Consider the following 22,231-nt stretch of genomic DNA (forward strand, 5'->3'; position numbering starts at 1 on the left):
CACCTGTTGGAAGCTGAGGGTTTCAATTAACTACCATTTATTCGAGAGAAGCTGCACGGTCATCAATGGTATCTGTTCTTTCGAGGACAGTTACTATCTTCATATATTCTCTATTTGGTTTAAATCCGGGGAGTTTCGGGCCAAAACCATAGCTGAGCTGAAAACAGGCATTCAAGAGGTCATCGACAGCATCGATATTCGGTCACGTAGGATTTCGCTGTTCTTCTGCCCCACATCATAGTCAATGATGGCAGACATATGCAACATATCATAACCTAAATACAAATATCTGTAGTGACCTTTACATATTAAACAGACAGTGTAGTTTGTAACTAATTTACGTTTTTTTTCATATAGTTCAATAACTGTCATTCTGTACGTCGCAACAGTGCGAAGTGTAGTTTTTATATTTTGTAAATTTCATCATTTACAATAGTTTTCAACCGCGGATGTACCGGCAGGAAAAACTAAAATCGCCTCAGTATCTATGAAGTAAAACAAATGTAGGTTCTTTTCTTTTGTAAAGAGTAGAGTCTAGAAATTAGCAGATCACATCTGTACGTCTTTTTTAAAATTAAAATTGAGAGTGAGACCATTCACAGTAAACCAGGCTATGTTACTTTTAAGAACATTCTTGCTGTTTCTGTGCTTGCATTGATTACAGTAGCAGTAGGTAGCAGTTAGTAAAGAAAGCACATCGCACCTAGACGTACAAAAGCTTTTCCGCCCGCGCATGTGAGGCCGACTGGGAACCCCGAGGCTTTATTTGCAGTGAAGGTCGCTGTTTTGTTAGGCGAGGTGGTATCGGTAATTTCAGGCAATTTCCATAAATACAGGCGACGTTTATTCGCCCTACCTCTTGTAACGGCTCCATGTGAGCTGCTACATGGCTTGTTACAAGAGTCACACGCTCAAAACACACCTGGGTGCCCCTCCGACACTCAGGGAATTGTAATCCGGGAATTATGTTGTATTATCACTCTTAGTATAGTCTGCAAATGTGAATGCGGCTCGTCTGCTGACGCATGCGTGGGCTGTCTGCTATGGGTTCTCTGAATGTGGAGGAGATGCAGTTTAGCCAACCATTGTATCAAGTAGAGTGCGACTGCTCTGGACCAGAGAGACGTAAATTCCCCGCGCGTTAGCAGGCCCCGTTAGGTTGGAAAATAGCCGCTGTGCAGACTTTCTGAGCCCTTACGGCCACCGTGTGTAGGGAGACGGTTAGGATTCCCTGCTGAGACTGATGAGTATAGAAGCTCTGCGTGATGGCTCCTATAGTCATCTTAGTTAGGACAGATAGTGAGGTTGCATAAAATTGCTATTTTTTTTAATGGTATCACTGATGACGGGCCAGAATTCCACATAACCGTACCATTAAGTAAAGTGAGTGATCAAGGAGTTATTTTCATGATTTTATTAAATAAAATGTTGTTGTTTTATAAAATTCTTTGTCTCACAGCAACGTCTTATTTCCGTTTCCATTCCAGTTAAGTTATTCAAACTTTCAACTTAAAGTTAACCAATAAACAGAAATTTTGCATGCAAACGGTCGTAGGCGTCTTTCACAACAGATACAGATGCCATTTTCAAGTTGAGGATGCCTGTCAAGGCTTTGCGGAAAGCAAGTATCATGCACTCTCTCTCTCTCTCTCTCTCTCTCATAGGCACACGCTGCAGCCACTGAAGAGCAACGCATTGACCAAATGCCTGTAGTCTTACAGTAACGTATTCCTCCAGAGAAGACTACTATTCGGGCACGCCTGCAGTTCTTGATATTTTCTTGGGTAAGGGGGGGGGGGTGGTAAAAAAAGTGTTTGGTTTTTAGCCTGGACTAGCAGCCATTTGTATAGCCACTCGTAGCCATTCGAAACTGTCTTACTGAAGCTATGTTACAGTATTCACTGAATAGCCAAAACATTATGAGCTCTCCTGACCGCGAGTTGGATGCCGTATGGTGGCGTTGCGGAAATGTGACGCGGTAAGGAAGGTATGTAAGCGTAACAGAGACCGATAGGGGATCATCCTAGCGAAGATATGGGCTGCAAATGGGGAAATACATTGAGGCGAGCAAGTATGACAAAGGGCAGACACAGCCCTTGGACGAGTGTCTCGAAAACGGCTAAACTGGTCGAATGTTCACGTGCTACTATCGTGAGCATCCACGGAGAGTGGTAGAGGAGTCAAACCACCACTTGGCGCTAATTGGTTATGTTGCGTTCAGGACTCTTCACAGAACATGGGCTTTGGAGTTTTATCTGCTCTATAAAGTGGGATAGATGGTGATCTGTGGAATCTCTGTCGAAAGAGCATAATGCTGGGGTACCCACAAATGTTTCAGAGCACACTGTTCATGGTACACTGTTGAACGCGGAACTACGGAGCGCCGGCCGCTGTGGCCGAGCGGTTCTAGGCACTTCAGTCTGGAACCGCGCGACCGCTACGGTCGCAAGTCCGAATCCTGCCTTGGGCATGGATGTGTGTGATGTCCTTAGGTTAGTTAGGTTTAAGTAGTTCTAAGTTCTAGGGGACTGATGACCTCAGATGTTGAGTCCCATAGTTCTCAGAGCCATTTGAACTACGGAGCAGATGCCCCGTGCCTGTTTCCAAAGACACTGTCAATTACAATTACAGTGGCACTGGACCATCGGGATTCGACCGTGGATCATAGGAAAAGTATCGGCTTTTCGAAAGAATCATGTTTCTTGTTACACCACGTCGATGGTCGCCTCCATAAAAGCCGTCATCGAGACGAACGGCGGCTCCGAATATATACCGCGCCACGAGTTCAGGCTGGTGGGATCAGTATTATGCTACGGAAAACATTCTCCTGTGCTTTGCATGGGACCTGTGGTAGTAATCGAAGACATCATTTCAGCTGCAGACCACCTGCACACCTCCATGCTTGACTTTTGTTGATCAATTATGGACTGTAGGACAATGGCTGGCATGTATTTCTTGATGCAATAATTTACTAACAGCCGTATGTATTGTAGAAATTTATTTTATGAACTTCTTATGTGCTACCAGTTTCGGCATTACATTGATGCCATCTTCAGGCCCCATAACTGGATCCGTGAATCAGGTCGCTATGCAACAGCTTTTGGTGGCATGTGGGCCCAGAAGGTGGCATCAATATAATACCGAAATTGGTAGTACATAAGAAGTTCATAAAATAAATTTCTACAATACATATGACTGTTGGTAAATTATTGCATAAAGAAATCCGTGCTTGACGGCTTCCCTGAGGGCTATGTCATCTTTGAACGGTATAATTGTCCGTGTCTCGAAGTCAGAATCGTGCCACAGTAGTTCGAAGAGAATGATAGTGAAATCACGTTGATGTCCTGGCCACAAATTCGCCTAATAGGAAACCGATGGAACCGTTTTGGGTCGCTATTGGATGCTGTCACCACGAACACAAATCAACGGCCCCTTATTGACGGGACTTACATAACTTGTGTGTATACATCTAATGCCACATAGCTTCACAAGCCTACCAACAAATTATAGAATCGATGGTACACCGAGTTGGTGCTGTACTGCGTTGCAAAGATCGACCAGCGAGCTATTAAAGCAGGTGATTGTAATGTTTCGGCTAGTTAGTGTATTAAGCAAGGTTTGAAGAACAAACCGGAGAGATCGCCCTGGAAAATTATGCTAACTTTGCAAAAGATTTTAATTGGGTTGAAATTAGTGCTCAGCTAATGGCCCAGTTTATACCTGCACCTTTCGGATTTTACGTGAAAAACATTCACCTTCGTTCGGATTTTATGAAAAAAAAAACAGTCTTCCTTAAATAACTCAGGACTGAAGCGAGACTGATGCTTCATATTTCGTCCACCAGTGTATCGGATCTTAGTCTAAGATAAGTTTTAACAGTCTGAAAGAAAAGTCTTACTTCGTCTGGGTTTTACCTGCAAAGAAACACGTTTTTCTAGGAGGTTTTTGAAGCACGCTACTTCTATACTTTAAGCTTGTAGATTCGGTCAACTTTGCACGAAGGTAGATAAAGGGATAAAGACCAAACGAAATTTTTTTATCGAGTAATCTTTATACGTTGTCGAATTACGGTGGTTTAAAGTCGAGCTAAACGTAGCACGTAAAATTTGTTCTTCCGTCAATCGAATGCGCGGAAACGGTTTAAAGTGAATCAAATAAATAAAAATGCATTCTTACAATAAAACAGAACACTCGATTTCAAAAATCTTATTTCATTCGAATTTTACGTGCAAAAAACACTTTTTTAAAGTCTACGTTTGAGATTTATGCGACTCGGTTCAGATTTTGTAGGAAGCTACACAAATATGTGTCATTAATGGTCGCTCATGTTGTTCTGTGGAAGGCTTATCTGTTTCTACATGGCTCGAAAGACAATAAGAAATAACCTATACCGGATCACTAGTCTCAACAGTAAAAAAATATAAAATAAAAAAAATCTACATCGGTTGTTAAGCTATGGCGGTCTTATATCGAAATTATGATAGAGTAAATGTTGGGGACCAGCATGAAAAATGTTGCTATCGTAGCATAAAAAAGGTGAATATGTCGTGGGTAGAGTCAGAGATGTACAAGATGGGGACTAGTTTTTGTACTCATCTGGCACCTTCAAATACATTTAAATCAAAACTTTTGACATATTAGCGCTGCTTTACGAATTAACTCTACTTGCCCAGCCCAGTTATATCTGTTATACTCAGTCCCTGTTACGTGTATGATGAGGGGAGTAAGAACAAATAGACAAAAATTTATGTGCTTCTAGAGAGCAGAATGCATCTACAGTACGAAGCATCCGGGGGTGGGAGTGCATCTGTAATAGGAAATATCCCAGAGTGGGAATGTAAGCATCCGAAACTTGAATGACACGTTGTGTCATACTGCACGACATGACAAATGCCACGTTGGATGACATGATGGCATGTGCCATGTTACACTGAGGTGAGAAAAGCCATGAGATACCTCCTAATATCATGTCGGACCGCCTTTTCCCCGGCTTGGTGCAGCAACTACACGTGGCATCGACTCAACAAGTCTTTGGAAGTCCCCTGCAAGAATATTGAGCCACGCTGCCTTTATAGCCGTCCGTAATTGCGAAAGTGTTGCCGCTGCAAGGTTTTGTGCACGAACTGACTTCTCGATTACATCCCATAAATTTTCGACGGGATTTATGTCGGACGATCTGGGTGGTCAAATCATTCGCGCAAATTGTCTGGAATGTTCTTCAGACACACAGTAGTGGCTCGGTGACATCCATAAAATTTCTGTCTTTGTTTGGGAACGTGAAGTCCATAATGTCTACAAATTGTTTCCAAGTAGCTGAACTTAACCACATCCAGGTTCAGTTGGACCAGAGGACCCAGTCCATTCCATATAGATACAACCCACGCAATTATGGAGCTACCACTAGCTTGCACAGTGCCTTGTTGATAACTTGGGTCCACAGCTCCGTGGGGTCTGCAATACACTCGAACACTACCATCAGCTCTTACAAAGGAAAAAAAATGGCTCTAAGCACTATGGGACTTAACTTCTGAGGTCATCAGTCCCCTAGACTTAGAACTACTTAAACCTAACTAACCTAAGGACATCACACACATCCATGCCCGAGGCAGGATTCGAACCTGCGACCGTAGCGGTAGCGCGGTTCCAGACTGAAGTGCCAACTCTTACCAACCGAAATTGGGACTCATCTGGCAAGGCTGCAGTTTTTCAGTCGTCCAGGGTCCCACTGATATCGTCAGGAGCGCAGGAGAGGCGCTGCTATCGTGGCACAAAAGGGAAGCTAATATGTCCTGGACAGAGTTAGCGGACTAGCTTGTTGACTTACCTGGCAGCTTCAAAGACATTTAAATCAAAACGTTTTGACACTTTCACGCTTTTTCGCCTATTACTATTAGAACCGATGTTATACTTTTAGTAATGGTACTCGGGTCGATCGTCCGCTGCCATATCCCGTTAACGCCATATTTCGCCGAACTGTCGTAACGAATGCGTTAGCCATGCGTCCCAAATTGATTTAGGCGGTTATTTCGCGCAGTGCTGCTTGTCTGTTGGCGCTGACAACTCTAGGTAAACACCGCTGCTCTCTGTCCGTAAGAGTTGGCCGCCGCTCACAGCTTTGTCCGTGGTGCGAGGAAATACCTGAGATGTGCTATTCTCGGTACTCTCTTTCCACTCTGGATCTCGGAATATTGAATTCTATAAGGATTCTCAAAATGGAATGTCCCATGCGTCTAGCTCCATCTAAAATTCCGCTTTCAAAGTCTGTTAATTCCCGTCGTGCGGCCACAATCACATCGGAAATTATTTCACGAGAATGACATGAATACATATGACAGCTCCGCCAATGCATTGACATTTTATACCTTATGTACGCGATACTAAAGCCATCTGTATTTGTGCATATCGCTATCCTGTGACTTTCATCACCTCGGTATAAACGACACGACATCATGTATCATGTTAGTTTACCTTAGACGATACTTTACACGGTGCATTGTATCTCATAACATCGGTACTAATAGTAATGCAAGTAGGGTGCTTAGGTTTTTATGTTGGTAACGCCACGTAGCGTTCTACATGAAAATCACTGACTGTGCTGTGTGAAGTCTGTGGCTGGTTTGCATTGTTGGAATATTTGCTATTGTAGTGTTGGGCAGTTGGATGTGAACAGCGCGTAGCGTTGTGCAGTTGGAGGTGAACCGCCAACAGTGGTGGATGTGGGGATACAGATGGCAGAATTTTGAGAGCGGACGATCTGGACGTGTGTCCATCAGAAAGAGTAGATTTGTAATACTGTATATCATGATATGATAACTTTTGAATATTATTAAGGTAAATACATTGTTTGTTCTCTATCAAAATCTTTCATTTGATAACTATACCTATCAGTAGTTAGTGCCTTCAGTAGTTAGATTCTGTTATTCAGCTGGCAGTATTGGTGCATGCTGTATTGCAGTAGTTTGAGTAACGAAGATTTTTGTGAGGTAAGTGATTCATGAAAGGTATAGGTTATTGTTAATCAGGGCCATTCTTTTGTAGGGATTATTGAAAGTCAGATTGCGTTGCGCTAAAAATATTGTGTGTCAGTTTAGTGTTGATCAGAATAAGTAAAGAGAGAAATGTCTGAGTACGTTCAGTTCTGCTCAGCTGTTTGAAAATCAAATAACGTAAGAGGTTTACCAGCACAGTAATTCATAAATTTTTGAGGGGGTGTTTCACTAATAGGTGAAAAAGCGTAAATGTGTCAAGATGTTTTGATTTAAATGTTTTTGATGCTGCCAGATAAGTCAAAAAGCTAGTTCGCTAACTCTGTCCAGGACATATTGCCCTTTGTTTGGTGCCACGATAGAGCACTTTTCACTGTGGTATAAAAATATTTTCAAACTTAGAACCTTGGTGTTCGATAAAACCACCGTTCATTATGATGGGAGCTGGAAGTGGCGTCGGAGGCGCTGTTTCTGTCAGGTGTTGTGACCTTTGAGCTGCATTACGAAGTGTCGCCCCGTTGGGGGCTTTCGTATGGTATCATATTCTGGGGTAATTAATCGTTGAGTAGAAAAGTATTCATTGCTCAAAAACGTGTAATCAGAATAATTGCTGGAGTCCACCCACAGTCATCCTGCAGACATCTATTTAAGGATCTAGGGATCCTCACAGTATATATATTCACTTATGAAATTTGTTGTTAATAATCCAGCCCAGTTCAAGAGTAACAGCAGTGTGCACCGCTATAACACCAGGAGAAAGGGTGATCTTCACTATGCAGGGTGAAATCTGACTTTGGCACAGAAGGGGGTAAATTTTTCTGCCACAAAAGTTTTTGGTCACCTAACAAACAGCATCAAAAGCCTGACAGATAGTCAACCAACATTTAAAAATAAATTAAAAGAATTTCTAGATAACAACTCCTTCTACTCATTGGCTGAATTTTTAGATATAAATTAAGGGAGGGAAAAAAACTAACTTAAGCATTAGTGTCATGCAATATTTTGTGTAATGTAATATCTTGTACAGACATCTTTCTTTAACCTGACACGTTCCACATCATTACGGAGTGTCGTTTTCATGATCCATGGAACAAGTATTAATCTAACGTTGGCCGCAGATGCTGCTGGTGGCGCTGCTGCTGTCACTGCCCGCCGGACCCGCCTCCACCACCTCTTCGCCGCCGCCCCCGCCACCCGCACCGCTGGTAGACCTGGCGGGGTGCGGCGCTGCACGCGGCCTGCTCATGACGTCACGAGGTGGCCGGCCTTTCGCGGCCTTCCTGGGGCTCCCGTACGCCAAGCCGCCCATCGGACCACTGCGATTCAAGGTCAGTCTCATTCTCTGCCATCAACTACTCACTCATTTCTTTTTCTTTCAGGGCACTTATGAGCTCGCAGTATAGCGCCCTAAGCCACCAACCATCATCATCATCATTACCATTTTTTCTCGGCCTTATCCCACGCATTCACGGGGTCGGCACGTTAATCTGGATACGGCGATGTTAGTGGCCGGATGCAGTGATATGAAGTTGGCACCCGACTTTCGAAATATATATAATTTTCTCTGAGTTCTTGGCAGGTATGCCATAATTCTAGAATTCTCTGAACAAGATTGGAACAGTTCTAGAGAATTTACCAGAGAAAACAATAATACTTAGGAATGTTTTAATCTTGTACAAAAAGTAATGGTCAGATATGCGAAAAAATTAATAATCACAATTCTGAAGCTCCCGAAGAGTACTACAAAAATCCCTAATGACATTTATTTCTGCAGATAATACACTCCTGGAAATTGAATTAAGAACACCGTGAATTCATTGTCCCAGGAAGGGGAAACTTTATTGACACATTCCTGGGGTCAGATACATCACATGATCACACTGACAGAACCACAGGCACATAGACACAGGCAACAGAGCATACACAAGGTCGGCACTAGTACAGTGTATATCCACCTTTCGCAGCAATGCAGGCTGCTATTCTCCCATGGAGACGATCGTAGTGATGCTGGATGTAGTCCTCTGGAACGGCTTGCCATGCCATTTCCACCTGGCGCCTCAGTTGGACCAGCGTTCGTGCTGGACGTGCAGACCGCGTGAGACGACGCTTCATCCAGTAACAAACATGCTCAATGGGGGACAGATCCGGAGATCTTGCTGGCCAGGCTAGTTGACTTACACCTTCTACAGCACGTTGGGTGGCACGGGATACATGCGGACGTGCATTGTCCTGTTGGAACAGCAAGTTCCCTTGCCGGTCTAGGAATGGTAGAACGATGGGTTCGATGACGGTTTGGATGTACCGTGCACTATTCAGTGTCCACTCGACGATCACCAGAGGTGTACGGCCAGTGTAGGAGATCGCTCCCCACACCATGATGCCGGGTGTTGGCCCTGTGTGCCTCGGTCGTATGCAGTCCTGATTGTGGCGCTCACCTGCACGGCACCAAACACGCATACGACCATCATTGGCACCAAGGCAGAAGCGACTCTCATCGCTGAAGACGACACGTCTCCATTCGTCCCTCCATTCACGCCTGTCGCGACACCACTGGAGGCGGGCTGCACGATGTTGGGGCGTGATCGGAAGACGGCCTAACGGTGTGCGGGACCGTAGCCCAGCTTCATGGAGACGGTTGCGAATGGTCCTCGCCGATACCCCAGGAGCAACAGTGTCCCTAATTTGCTGGGAAGTGGCGGTGCGGTCCCCTACGGCACTGCGTAGGATCCTACGGTCTTGGCGTGTATCCGTGCGTCGCTGCGGTCCGGTCCCAGGTCGACGGGCACGTGCACCTTCCGCAGACCACTGGCGACAACATCGATGTACTGTGGAGACCTCACGCCCCACGTGTTGAGCAATTCGGCGGTACGTCCACCCGGCCTCCCGCATGCCCACTATACGCCCTCGCTCAAAGTCTGTCAACTGCACATACGATTCACGTCCACGCTGTCGCGGCATGCTACCAGTGTTAAAGACTGCGATGGAGCTCCGTATGCCACAGCAAACTGGCTGACACTGACGGCGGCGGTGCACAAATGCTGGCAACTAGCGGCATTCGACGGCCAACACCGCGGTTCCTGGTGTGTCCGCTGTGCCGTGCGTGTGATCATTGCTTGTACAGCCCTCTCGCAGTGTCCGGAGCAAGTATGGTGGGTCTGACACATCGGTGTCAATGTGGTTTTTTTTCCATTTCCAGGAAAGGGACCCATTTTCACAGTCGTGTGAGGTAGACAACCGACTTTCGAGAAATATACATTTTTTTTCAGAGTTCTCAGTAGATATGGTAAAATTCTAGAGTTTTCTGTACTAAATTTGAATACGTCTTCAGAATTTCGCAAAAAAAATTCGTCATCGGGAAAATTTTAATGTTGAAAAATATTATTTGCTAATATGCAAAAATAAAATTGTAATCATAGCTCTGAAGAGCTCCCCAAGTGTTGTACAGAAAACCTTGATGATTTTTTGTGCAGGTTTTAGTTTAGGAAATAACTGCAATAATGAGGGATCCCTTTTCACTACAAAAACGTACGACATCGCACTAATGTTCTGATGAGAGTTCCGATCACAGTTCTGGATAATACCCCAAGAATTTTATCGAAAAACCCAGTTCAACTTCTCATGAAGATATTTCTAATTGCAATAATGTGGGATCCACTTCACTAATACACAGCTTTTCAATCACAAGCTGAGCGTCGCTGCCATAGTTGTGATCGGTGCTCGGTGCATGTGGGTACAAGTGGACACACATAGTGTTTACTGTCGTTATGTGTGCCACTGCTGACATCCTCAGCAAACTAACGGTAGTTGTCATTTTTGGTCTACTTATTGCGTTGCATTACAACAACTTTAATTTAATTTGATACTCTTTGCTACAATTAAATGTCGGATTTGAGGGTAATTATCTATATAACGTGCTTTCACTAACTTCTGTTACTACAGAGTTCGATATATACTGCGCTTTTCCAACATTTAGCAATACACAGGCTATGTTTTTAACAGAGGACTTTTGATGCGCCATACAATTCAAACACGTTTTCTACCTCCATACGTTCATCGTCAGCATTGGAAAACAGGGATAGGAGTAGGATTATGTTCGTTTAGAGGGGGTGAAACAATAACTGACTCACTAAATTACATCGATTAATTCACGTCAGTTCAAAAGACACATGTGTATTGGAGCACCAGACATCAAAAGTTGCTTCAATGAGAGATTGAGTGCAGTCATGAGTAGCAGGGTAATGGCGTTCCAACCCCAATTTTTATATCAAATTGATATTGATCAGTAAATTACCTCATGACCATGCCCGCACTACCTTCACCCCCCCCCCCCCCCGCGCCAGATGATGTCACATGGTTTCCTCAGCCTGTACTGAGTCTTCACACACTACCCCTCCCCCTCGCCAACCTACACTACTGACAGGAATTTCGAATTATGGCGGGAATTTCGAATTTTGGCGGGAATTTCGAATTTTGTCGAGAATTTCTTTACCCCACAGCTGTGCTGAAGTCCCACCCACACCTTACTCTGGGATTGGCAGGAAATTAAACTTGGTGGTGAGTTTACAGGACTCAAACCCAGTTCCTTCTGGATGGAAAGCCCAAGTGCACCCCCAACACTTGGAAAATGCACAAATGCTGGATGGGAAGGTTAGTACAGTGTAATTTATTTATTTTGGTTGGAAACTGAAGTAATGATCAGTACTAATTACGTAATTAGTCATAAAGTTTGGATCTACTTACACAACTATATGCATAGCGCTACACAAGGACTGCCTAAAATCGCAATACAGCTCAAAAATTGATGACGCCACACAACGGGTATGGGAAAAAAAATTCGCAATGAAACTCGAAACTAGTTGGAGATGCACTCGAACTCCACCCCACACTTACAAGCTGGAAGGAAAAAGGCTGGGCTGCAAGATACTATCTTTTTCCGTTTCTTTTTGTTATGTGAAATACATGCGACTGACGAGATGCTGGTGTTGGACAGAGAGGAGTTTAATAAGTGAATATCCTGTAAGCATACAGATGAGGGCTGTATCTACTGCTGTTTGACACCAGAGTTTGCCACAGACACCTGCTCGACAATCACCTTGCACCCAGGTAATCAAAGCCAATACACGCTACAGCAGCTGATGAAAATACATCACTGCTCTAATTACACATCGAAACTGTCGTGAACAAAACCAACACTCATAACGAGCAGGTCATAAAGCAAAACATGTACTGGGGAAAATCGTCATCCCAAAAGACTGCAGAAGAAACAGTAGCTGAATGTGCATTCTCCTCGATGGACTCTCACAAATTAACCAACTTGGAACCAGTCTTACCTCTCCCTGCTCGCCCTCCCCCCTCCCTCCCTCCTTCACTATATGTAGGGATACAGACCTGTTCTATCTTGCCGCTGGTGTCCCACGAAGAGTTTCTTCTGGTGAGATTGACATGCTGTCACCAGTCCGCAGAGGTTATAGATCGACAGAAGGCAAGAAGAGGACGCTTCTTGCAATCTGTTAATCGTATTTCTCTCTGGAACAACAACGAAATTCCGGAGAACACTCCAGATCGCTTTTTCAAACGTTCCAGAGCAGGGCTGAAGGCGATAGGCGGGTCCAGTGAACCAATAAACGCTGCCCAGCCCTCCTCCTGGTTGATCCACAGCGCATTATATCCGGAACAATGTCTGGAGGATTATCTGCAACGCAGCACGTTCGGGATGGAGTTCGAAAGTGGATCCACCAGCGAGGGAATGGGTAAGGCTCATGGCAGCCATCTGCAACACTCGCATAGACATAGGCATACGACAACAACAACAAAAAAAAAGGAAAAAAAAAGAGAAAAAGAAAATGCATTGCCTTTGTAGAATATTTGGTTGTGAATAACTGGGCGCAGTTTGAGTGCAGTACTATACCATCTGAACAACGTGCTTTTCTGTACCGCACACTCTGTAGGTACGGAGAGGGGAAACTCCCACAGTCCAGGATGCTAAGTGCAGACGACACACGTTTAGCTAACGATAACTTATCACTAGGATAAAAAATACCCGGAATCTACAGTTTGTAGACCCTGACATGGTTATGGGGACTTACCAGAATACGAAGGTGTAAACAAAAGTAGCGAAACTAATCTAGTAAGCAGTAAGAGCACATACTTATGGGGAAAAATAATCAGAGCATCAGCAGAAATCAATGCTGTATACATGTCAACTCCCTGTTGCAAATCCCTACACAACAAAATGGAAGTCTGATAAACGTGTAGAATTGTTCCTGTCCGAGCTTCCATCAAGTGTGTTGCCACTTGAGTCTGCAGACAAGTTTCTGATGTGCCATAGCAGTACACCAATTTGTTTCCAAACTACGAGTTTTCAGTCAGCTCCACTCGTTGAGTCTCATCTAGGCACGAGGCAAGCGCTGCTGTATTCATTCTTCATGATCTTCCTATCCAAAACACATGCATGTAGATCACCGGGAAGAGTGGACTTCTTAGGAGTTTTTAGTAGGCTGCTGTATAGGAGACGCAAATATCCTCGTATAAAATCAAACAACGCATGGGTATGTCACCAATATGGCCATATACATAAGTAAATATATAAAAACGTTGTGTAAAAATGACATAAAATCGGTAAAAATCGCGGAAAATCTGGCATAATTACAACAAAATGATGGGAAATACGTAAAACTTAGCGAAATATGACGAAATATGTTAAATCGCAAAAAATTGCATAAATTACTTAAATTGACTGAGAATATACAGGGTGAGTCACCTAACATTACCGCTGGACATATTTCGTAAGCCACATCAAATACTGACGAATCGATTCCACAGACCGAACGTGAGGAGAGGGGCTAGTGTAACTGTTTAATACAAACCATACAAAAATGCACGAAAGTATGTTTTTTTAACACAAACCGACTTTTTTTTAAATGGAACCCCGTTAATTTTGTTAGCACATCTGAACATATAAACAAATACGCAATCAGTGCCGTTTGTTGCATTGTAAAATGTTAATTACATCCGGAGATATTGTAACCTAAAGGTGACGCTTGAGTACCACTCCTCCGCTGTTCGATCGTGTGTATCGGAGAGCACCGAATTGGTAGGGATCCAAAGGGAACGGTGATGGACCTTAGGTGCAGAAGAGACTGAAACAGCACATTACGTCCACATGCTAACACATTTTTATTGGTCTTTTTCACTGACGCACATGTACATTACCATGAGTGGTGAGGTACACGTACACACGTGGTTTCCGTTTTCAATTACGGAGTGGAATAGACTGTGTCCCGACATGTCAGGCCAATAGAAGTGCAATGTGGCGGCCATCATTTGCTGCACACAATTGCAATCTCTGGCGTAATGAATGTCGTACACGCCGCAGTACATGTGGTGTAATGTCGCCGCAGGCTGCCACAATACGTTGTTTCATATCCTCTGGGGTTGTAGGCACATCACGGTACACACGGTACATGATGGCTACCACATTGAACATCTATTGGCCTGACATGTCGGGACACAATCTATTCCACTCCGTAATAGAAAACGGAAACCACGTGTGTACGTGTACCACACCCCACATGGTAATGTACATGTGCGTCAGTGAAAAAGACCAATGAAAAGGTGTTAGCATGTGGACGTAATGTGCTGTTCCAGTCTCTTCTGTACCTAAGGTTCATCACCGTTCCCTTTGGATCCTTACGTAATTCGGTGCTCTCCGATACACACGATCGAACAGCGGAGGAGTGGTACTCAAGCGTCAACTTTAGGATGTAATTAAGATTTTACAATGCAACAAACGGCACTGATTACGTATTTGTTTATATGTTCAGATGTGCTAACAAACCTAACGCGGTTCCATTTTTTTTATAAAACCTAGGTTTGTGTTAAAAAACATACTTCCGTGCATTTTTGTAGTGTTTGTATTAAACAATTACACTAGCCCCTCTCCTCACGCTCGGTCTGTGGAATCGGTTCGTCAGTATTTGATGTGGTTTACGAAATATACCCAGCGGTAACTTTAGCTGACTCACCCTGTATAGAAAAGAGAAAAAGTTCCATAAAATGTGGGGAATAGAGGCTGGTTTTGGGGGGTACCCGGACACTCAAGAGCGAGAAAAGCTTAAAAATTATGCTCTGTTTGCATTCACTTTCAACCCTCCCCCTCTAAACTACATGGGTTTTCGTAACACATATCCCAACAAAGGCAGCGTAAGTATTACACAGAGTCGCCATACTAAAGCAGAAAAAAAAAGCTGTGTCCCAAGCCATAACTGCGTTCTCACACATACAGTCGAATATATATATTACCGATTTACGGCTGACTCTCATAAACAATGTTATTCCAGAAGCATTAAGGAGAAGAATCAATGAGTTTATCAGGCTTAAGCAATTCCCTAGAGTGTTCTGTAGGAGAGTGGACCTATGTCACATGCATCACTTTTAATAGTGTGAATGATGAGTAGTCGAGAGATGTGGCTTTAGGACGAAGTTGCTATATTATCCTAAACATAAGCAAAACTGCTAACATAAGTTCAGGACTTCTTTATGCTAGAGAAACGCTACCAGAGCCGTGGAAATGCTACTGCAAACAGCAATGAAACTGTTACATCTCCTTTGGCTACTGATCGTGACCCTTACTCGCTTGTAAGAAGTTGCTGCTTCTTCCTGCGCGTTTTCGTGCAGCAGGATGTGGGTGATACCTCAATGTGTTAGCTATCGAAAATATTCAAGTCGGTTTTTCTTTGCTCTATTTGCTAGCGAGACATCCATTAAAACCGATACTACTAGTACTACTACTAAATATATACACGACAGATTCGGGGAGTGTGATTGAGGGTACATACGTTTCCGGTTTAAAAAGATGTATAAAATCCATTATTTCCTAAGAGACGGAACAGCAGTCCCACGACTTCATTCTAGTTAGTTTATAATCAACTCAAGCAAGTGGATATGTACTGACGATGCTATCCTAGGACACCAGAATAGTGTAGAAAGAAGTATTTTTACAATTTTAAAGTTTGTCACTGTAGTGATTGGGGTAGGAAACTTGCAGGGTGGTTGTGTGTCTGATGTTGGACAGATATATCCTGCACTATAGTACTAAGAGCATTGCATTCTGCACGACTAGTACTTTGGAAACTGTATGACATTAACAATACAGCATTTTTGGGTGCAGAACCATGTAACCATCGAAGTGTCTGTTTATGCTCAACCATAATTTCTGCTACTGACTCCAGACAGTCGAATAATGCTTCAGAATTGATAGCTCTGTTGATTTACATGAAATGTTTCAAACTCCATCCGTCTGGAGCACCATCATGTGTAAATCACACGTTTCTTCTTTATTTTGTGTTATATCATCACAACACTCTATCCTCTATCTTCCTCAACACGCATGCATCTGGAGGGATCTTGTGCTTTTGGATGGGTGCTGTGGGTAAGATTCATGCAGTAGGGAGTCTTGGTCAAGGACAATGTGGGGGGCGGGGGGGGGGGGGGGGGGGGGAGGGATCTGCCAATCTCCGACTTTATCTTACGAATGCGAGAATACTCTATAATGTACACCCAAACAGGGATAGATGACAAGTCGTAAATGGTACATTCTACACTGTGATCGATGCGCTGAAAATATGTACATAACCTACGGAACGACTGGCATACTTTTATGTATATTATCAAATGAATGTAATGCACAGTCACCTATCTGCATTCACAATTTAGTGTACGGTACTTGCGAAGTAGTGGAGAGGTGATTTAGCAATGATCCAGAAATTGGGAAGCATTCTGTTGCGTCATTGGCTGACGTTGAAATTACGGAACTACCGGTAAAATTGCTAAGACTGATCGAGCTATCGAGTGCTTTGTGTATTACTGAACATCGTCCCAAATCAACAGTGTCCTTTCCATACCGTTCGCTCACTGGTGCACTATGATTGACTGACTCCACTTAATGGAGATGAAAGGAACCTTGGAGGAACACTGGGTATCTGCTACTTGTCACTGTGGAGCATAGGATGAAATGCAGAGGTCATCACCTTCAGACAGTTGTTTAGAAGCATTCCTCAATGCTGCAGACTCGTCCAGTTTCCATATGCTGCGATGCCCTCCACATGTTCTCTTTTCTTTTTCTTTTCTTTTTATTTTTATTTTTTTTTCGCCAGTAATAAAACAGTACCTCTTTTGTTTTTACTTTGTTTACGTTGCGTGTGTCGTAAATGGCATCTTCTGGCGATGGTCAACCCCAGAACAGTAATCATGTAGATGACTGAAAGAAGCATTCTCTTCTTGCTTGTGTCGAGGGAGGAGGAGGAAATTAGTGTTTAACGTCCCGTCGACAACGAGGTCATTAGAGACGGAGCACAATCTCGGATTAGGGAAGGATGGGGAAGGAAATCGGCCGTGCCCTTTCAAAGGGACCATCCCGGCATTTGCCTGAAGTGATGTAGGGAAATCACGGCAAACCTAAATCAGGATGGCCGGACGTGGGATTTAACCGTCGTCCTCCCGAATGCGAGTCCAGTGTGCTAACCACTGCGCCACCTCGCCCAGTGCTTGTGTCGATCTATGAATGATTTCTGCAGACTGGAAACAATATATCATTGCCACCAGAAGGATCTCTTTGTGGACCACCAACAGCAGGATAGAACAGGCCTCTGTCCCTATGGTGAGGAGAAGGAGGTAGAGAGGGCGGGAGGGGAACGGAGGGGGAGAAATAAAACTGCCTCCAAGTTGGTTGGTTCGTGAGCGCCTATTGAGAAGAGCGCATACTCAACTGCTGCCCCCTTTGCAGTCTTTTGAGATGGCGATTTTCCCCAGTATATGTGGTGCATTTGACCCATTCATTATGAGTGCTGCTTTTTTCCTGACAATTTTGATGCACAGTTAGAACAGTTGTGCATTTTCCATCAGTTGTGGTAGCTTGTAGTGTCTTTGGTTACCTGGGCTGCAAGGTGATTGTCGAAAAGGTACCTGTAACAAACTGTGGCCTCAAACTCTGATAGATACAGCCCTCACCTGTATGCTTACGGGTAATACACTTATTAAAATCCTCTTTGTTCAACACCAGCATCTCGTCAGTTGAATATATTTCCCATAAAAAAAAGAGAAAAAATAGTACCTTACACCCCAGGCTTTTTCCTGCCAGCTTGTAGATGTATTGTAGTGTTTGAATGTGTATTCCACTATTTTCGAGTCGTATTGTGAAATTTTTCTGAGCAGGATAATGTCAGTTGTCAATTTTTGAGCTATATTGCTATTTTAGTCAGTCCTTGTATAGCGTTATGTATGTAGTTATGTAATTAGGCCCGAACTTTATGACCAGTTACCTAATTGAGACCGAATTTTACTTCAGTTTCCCAACCAAAATAAATAACGTACACTAACTACTCCAGCATCTCGGCAGTTTCCATGTGTTGAGAGGATGGGGGGGGGGGGGGGAGGGGGGGGAGGAAGATGCAAGGTGCTCTTGTGGGCTTACCAACCAGAAGGACCAGGGTTCAAGGTCCCGAAAGGGGACCACCACTTTTAATTGCCCACCAATTCCAGGGTGGGGCGTGGGGTGGGACGTCAGCACAGCCCTGGAACAAAGAAATTTCCAGCGAAATTCGAAACTCCCACGAATAGGGTAGGTTGGGGAGGCAGAGGGAGGGGGAGGGTGCGAGGACCCAAATCCAGGCTGAGGAAAACACATGACTTCATCAGGGGACAAGGGTTGGCGTGGACTTCGTAGGGGGGGAGGGTTATTTGCATATCAATTCGATATCAAAATAGGGGTCAGAGCGCCATTATCCTACTACTGTCGGGGATCTCGCTTATGGTGTTAATGCTGCTGTAGAGTGTCGTTTGGTTAAGAAAACTCTGGGCCAGAAGTGTAGATGCGAAGAGCGTGTGTCTGTGTGTGTGTGTGTGTGTGTGTGTGTGTGTGAGAGAGAGAGAGAGAGAGAGAGAGAGAGAGAGAGATAGAGAGAGATTGTTCACTCCCTGTAACCAATCACCGAGATAAGTTTGCCAATAATAGCAGGCGTCCCTCCAGTTAGAAGACAGCATGGACAACACCTCGTTCTTTCGCCTCAAACTTTTCCACACGGTTTGTCGTACGAAATTCGAACAGAAGCGTCCCTCTCGGACAGTCTGGGAGAGCCAATCGCGAGAGCCTCCGGTACGAAAAACCGAGCAGATAACACTCCCACGCCCGCCAGACTGACACCTCGAAGCAGCTTTGAAACTTCAACTGTCGTTCCCAGGCTTCCACCGCAAAGTTAAATCATGAGTTCTCTCCTGAATTCATCCAGTCAATGTGTTTTGAATTACACCGTCATTCATTCATTGCGGCGATCTTCCGTGTTTCGAACAGGTTGTTTCAGGTTCACAGTGTGATAAACATCACATTTAGTAAAAACGAGAATTGAACACACTCCAGTCCGGTACCCAGTGTGATCTTTCTCCCTGGCATGTAAAATATGAGAAAACGCAGGCTCTGCCTACTTGATCACACCACGATATGGGGTCCGTTATCCCCCCCTCCCTCCACCCCTCCTCCCTCCCAGAAGCGGCATGTTAGTGCCAAGCTCTTATTGTCACAGTAGCACTATCCTCAATTATTTGTTGGTTGTAATCCGACCACTGTTTTCTTCTACAATTTTTGCTCTCTACAGCACTCCCTAATGCCATGGAAATTATTTAATGATATCTGAATACACGTCCCAGCATCCTGTACCCTCTTCTTACCAGTGTTTTCACTCATTATTTTCTGCAGATGATCTCTCATCCAACTTCATCTGTAAATTTTCAACATTCTTCCTGTAGCACAACATCTCAAAAACTTCGCTTCTCTTCTTTTGCGGTTTTCTTACAGTCACATTCATATAGTGCTGTGCTGCAGACTTAGATTCCTAGAAATTCCTTCCTCAAATTAATATTACGCGGTAGACTTTATATACTAGATATGTCGTCTTTTTTGTACTAGTCTGCTTCTTGTACCCTTGTTTCTGTGCCTGTCAAATATTGTTTTGCTTCCACGATAGCAGAATTTCTTCACTTCGTTTACTCGGGGGTCCCCATTTTGATGTTAAGTTTCTCGCTATTCACAGTTCTGCTACTCCTCATTACATTCATGTTCCTGTGTCTGGGTGTTCTGCATCCATATTTTGCCCTGTTCTCTCCAATCAGCAGCTCTTGCAATTCCTCCCCGCCTTCACTGAGGACAGCAATGTCAACTGCAAATCTTATCATTGGTACACTTTCACTTTGAGTTTTATCCCACTTGTGAACCCTCTTTTAATTTCCGTCATTTCTACTCCGATGTGTTGGGTGAAGAATAGAGGAGAAAGACTGCATCATTGTCACATCCCATTTTTAATCTGAGCACTTCATTCTTGCTCTCAGTTCTTATTGTTACCTCATGGCTTCTGTACATAATGCTCCTGATCTACACTGTCCAATCACATCAATGTGATCACGTGTCAAAAGCCTGAACAACCACCTTTTCCAGCGTGGACCTCTGCGAGATGTGCACTGAGAGAGTAAATGAGGTTCTGGAAGGTACTGCAGTTGCCAGTGTTTTAATAATAATAACAATGACATGATTATCCAGAGTGTACATTTTAATTTCAGACATTGAATTTCTCGAATAATACACATCAGATCAATAAGTCATAATTCAAATTTGTTTGTCACGAAGTGGGACATCCAATGATTACCATACTCTAGCTCCCACCACACCCTGTGAGTGGCGGAGGGGGGCAACTTTAAAATCCTCATTGACAACCCCCGTTTTTTATTACAGATTAAGACTCTACAGCAAAAGCTACGTATGCAGTATTTTGTCTGAAGCATTTTCTATGTTTCGCCACAGACGGCGCTGTAATCGGAGGAACAGAAATGGGTACACAATCGTAATTTACGACATGCTTCTCAATGGCCCTAGCACATAAAATGGAACGTGGGGCCCTGTCTCCATGTTGCAAGGGTAGGACAGTCCAGTATTTCATAACTTCTAATCGGAAACCGCATTCGCAATGTTGTACTCCTCTGACGAACCACCATGGTCATGTATCTAATTACGACGTATCATAACAGACAATACGCTGCAACGAGAGCTCATGTATCGTGGAGACGAAAACAGACAGCAGCTCTAAATATTAAAATACTTGCACAGTGTTTATTGACTGCACACCTACCTGTCATTTGGAAAACAGATGTGCAAGTGGACGATGAATGTTGCAACCATAAAAGAAAAGAATTAAATGATCTGCATTCATGGAGAACGTAGGAGACATGCTGAGGTTGCTGTTGCCTTATATGCTGAGCATTTTCCAGGGAAAGCTCGCTCTCGTTCGTTCTTTTTGTGAACATCTTTATGTCTGATGCAGTATACACACTAGGCAAAGGAAACGAAGCAAACGCTTTAAAGGAAAAGCTAATAAAATAGCTGTACTAGTGGCAGTGCACCACAACTCACAGATAAGTGCCCAGCAATTACAAATCGATTCTGGTATGTCGTAGGAAATATTCTCGCAATACTGCATCGTCGTATCATCAATACCATGTGTCATTAAGATATTCATGGTGCTGATTTCCATAACTGGGTAATGTTTTGTGAATGGACATGTCAATAAATGCGAACGACCCATACGTTCTTTGCCAAGGTGCCATACTCTAATGAGTTTCTATGCACGAACCACTGCGCCAATTGGCATAACATGCTTTACTCGAATGTAGACAAACTATACTAGTTGACCGTCAACATCCTTAGTCAGTTAATGGTTGGTGTGGCACCATGGGGAAGAAACCCATCAGTCTGTATTTTATCGATGGGACGCTGAATGGGTGCAATTATTAAATGTTTTGGAACAGGAATTACCGGTAGTACTGTAGGATGTTGCCCTGCAACTTCGGTAACGTATGTGGTTTCAACATGACCGTTGTCCAGCTCTTAATCAGTTGAAGCATGGGTGGTACTAGGACATGTTTATACTGGTCAGTCGATCAGCAGCGGTGGCCTTGTTTATTGGCCCACTCGGTTAGTGGGTTTGATGTCGCCAGATTTCTTTCTGTGAGGATATTTAAAAGATAAGGTGTACCAGCAAGTGACAATAGGCCATGAAGACATGGTCGTCTGCATCAGAAACGCTTACGCTGACATTCCCACAGATATGTTTCAGTCCTGTGTATGGTTATTTGAAAAGCAGATCACTAAGTGTATTGGAGTTAGCAGTACTACATTTGAACACTTACTCTAAATGGAGAAGTAG

At 43.8% G+C, this 22,231-nt stretch overlaps 1 protein-coding gene across 1 annotated transcript in view; it reads left to right on the forward strand.

The window, feature by feature from the left end:
* The window catches only part of LOC126268026 (juvenile hormone esterase-like), a 530,118-nt gene that overhangs the window by 148,573 nt on the left and 359,314 nt on the right, over nucleotides 1-22,231 (forward strand). The window contains exon 2 of the mRNA XM_049973445.1: nucleotides 8,105-8,314. Coding sequence (XP_049829402.1) covers nucleotides 8,105-8,314 — 210 coding nt within the window. The remainder of the gene's footprint in view (nucleotides 1-8,104; nucleotides 8,315-22,231) is intronic.

The sequence above is a fragment of the Schistocerca gregaria genome, chromosome 4 (assembly GCF_023897955.1).
Source record: "Schistocerca gregaria isolate iqSchGreg1 chromosome 4, iqSchGreg1.2, whole genome shotgun sequence".
In the NCBI taxonomy this organism is placed as follows: Eukaryota; Metazoa; Arthropoda; class Insecta; order Orthoptera; family Acrididae; genus Schistocerca; species Schistocerca gregaria.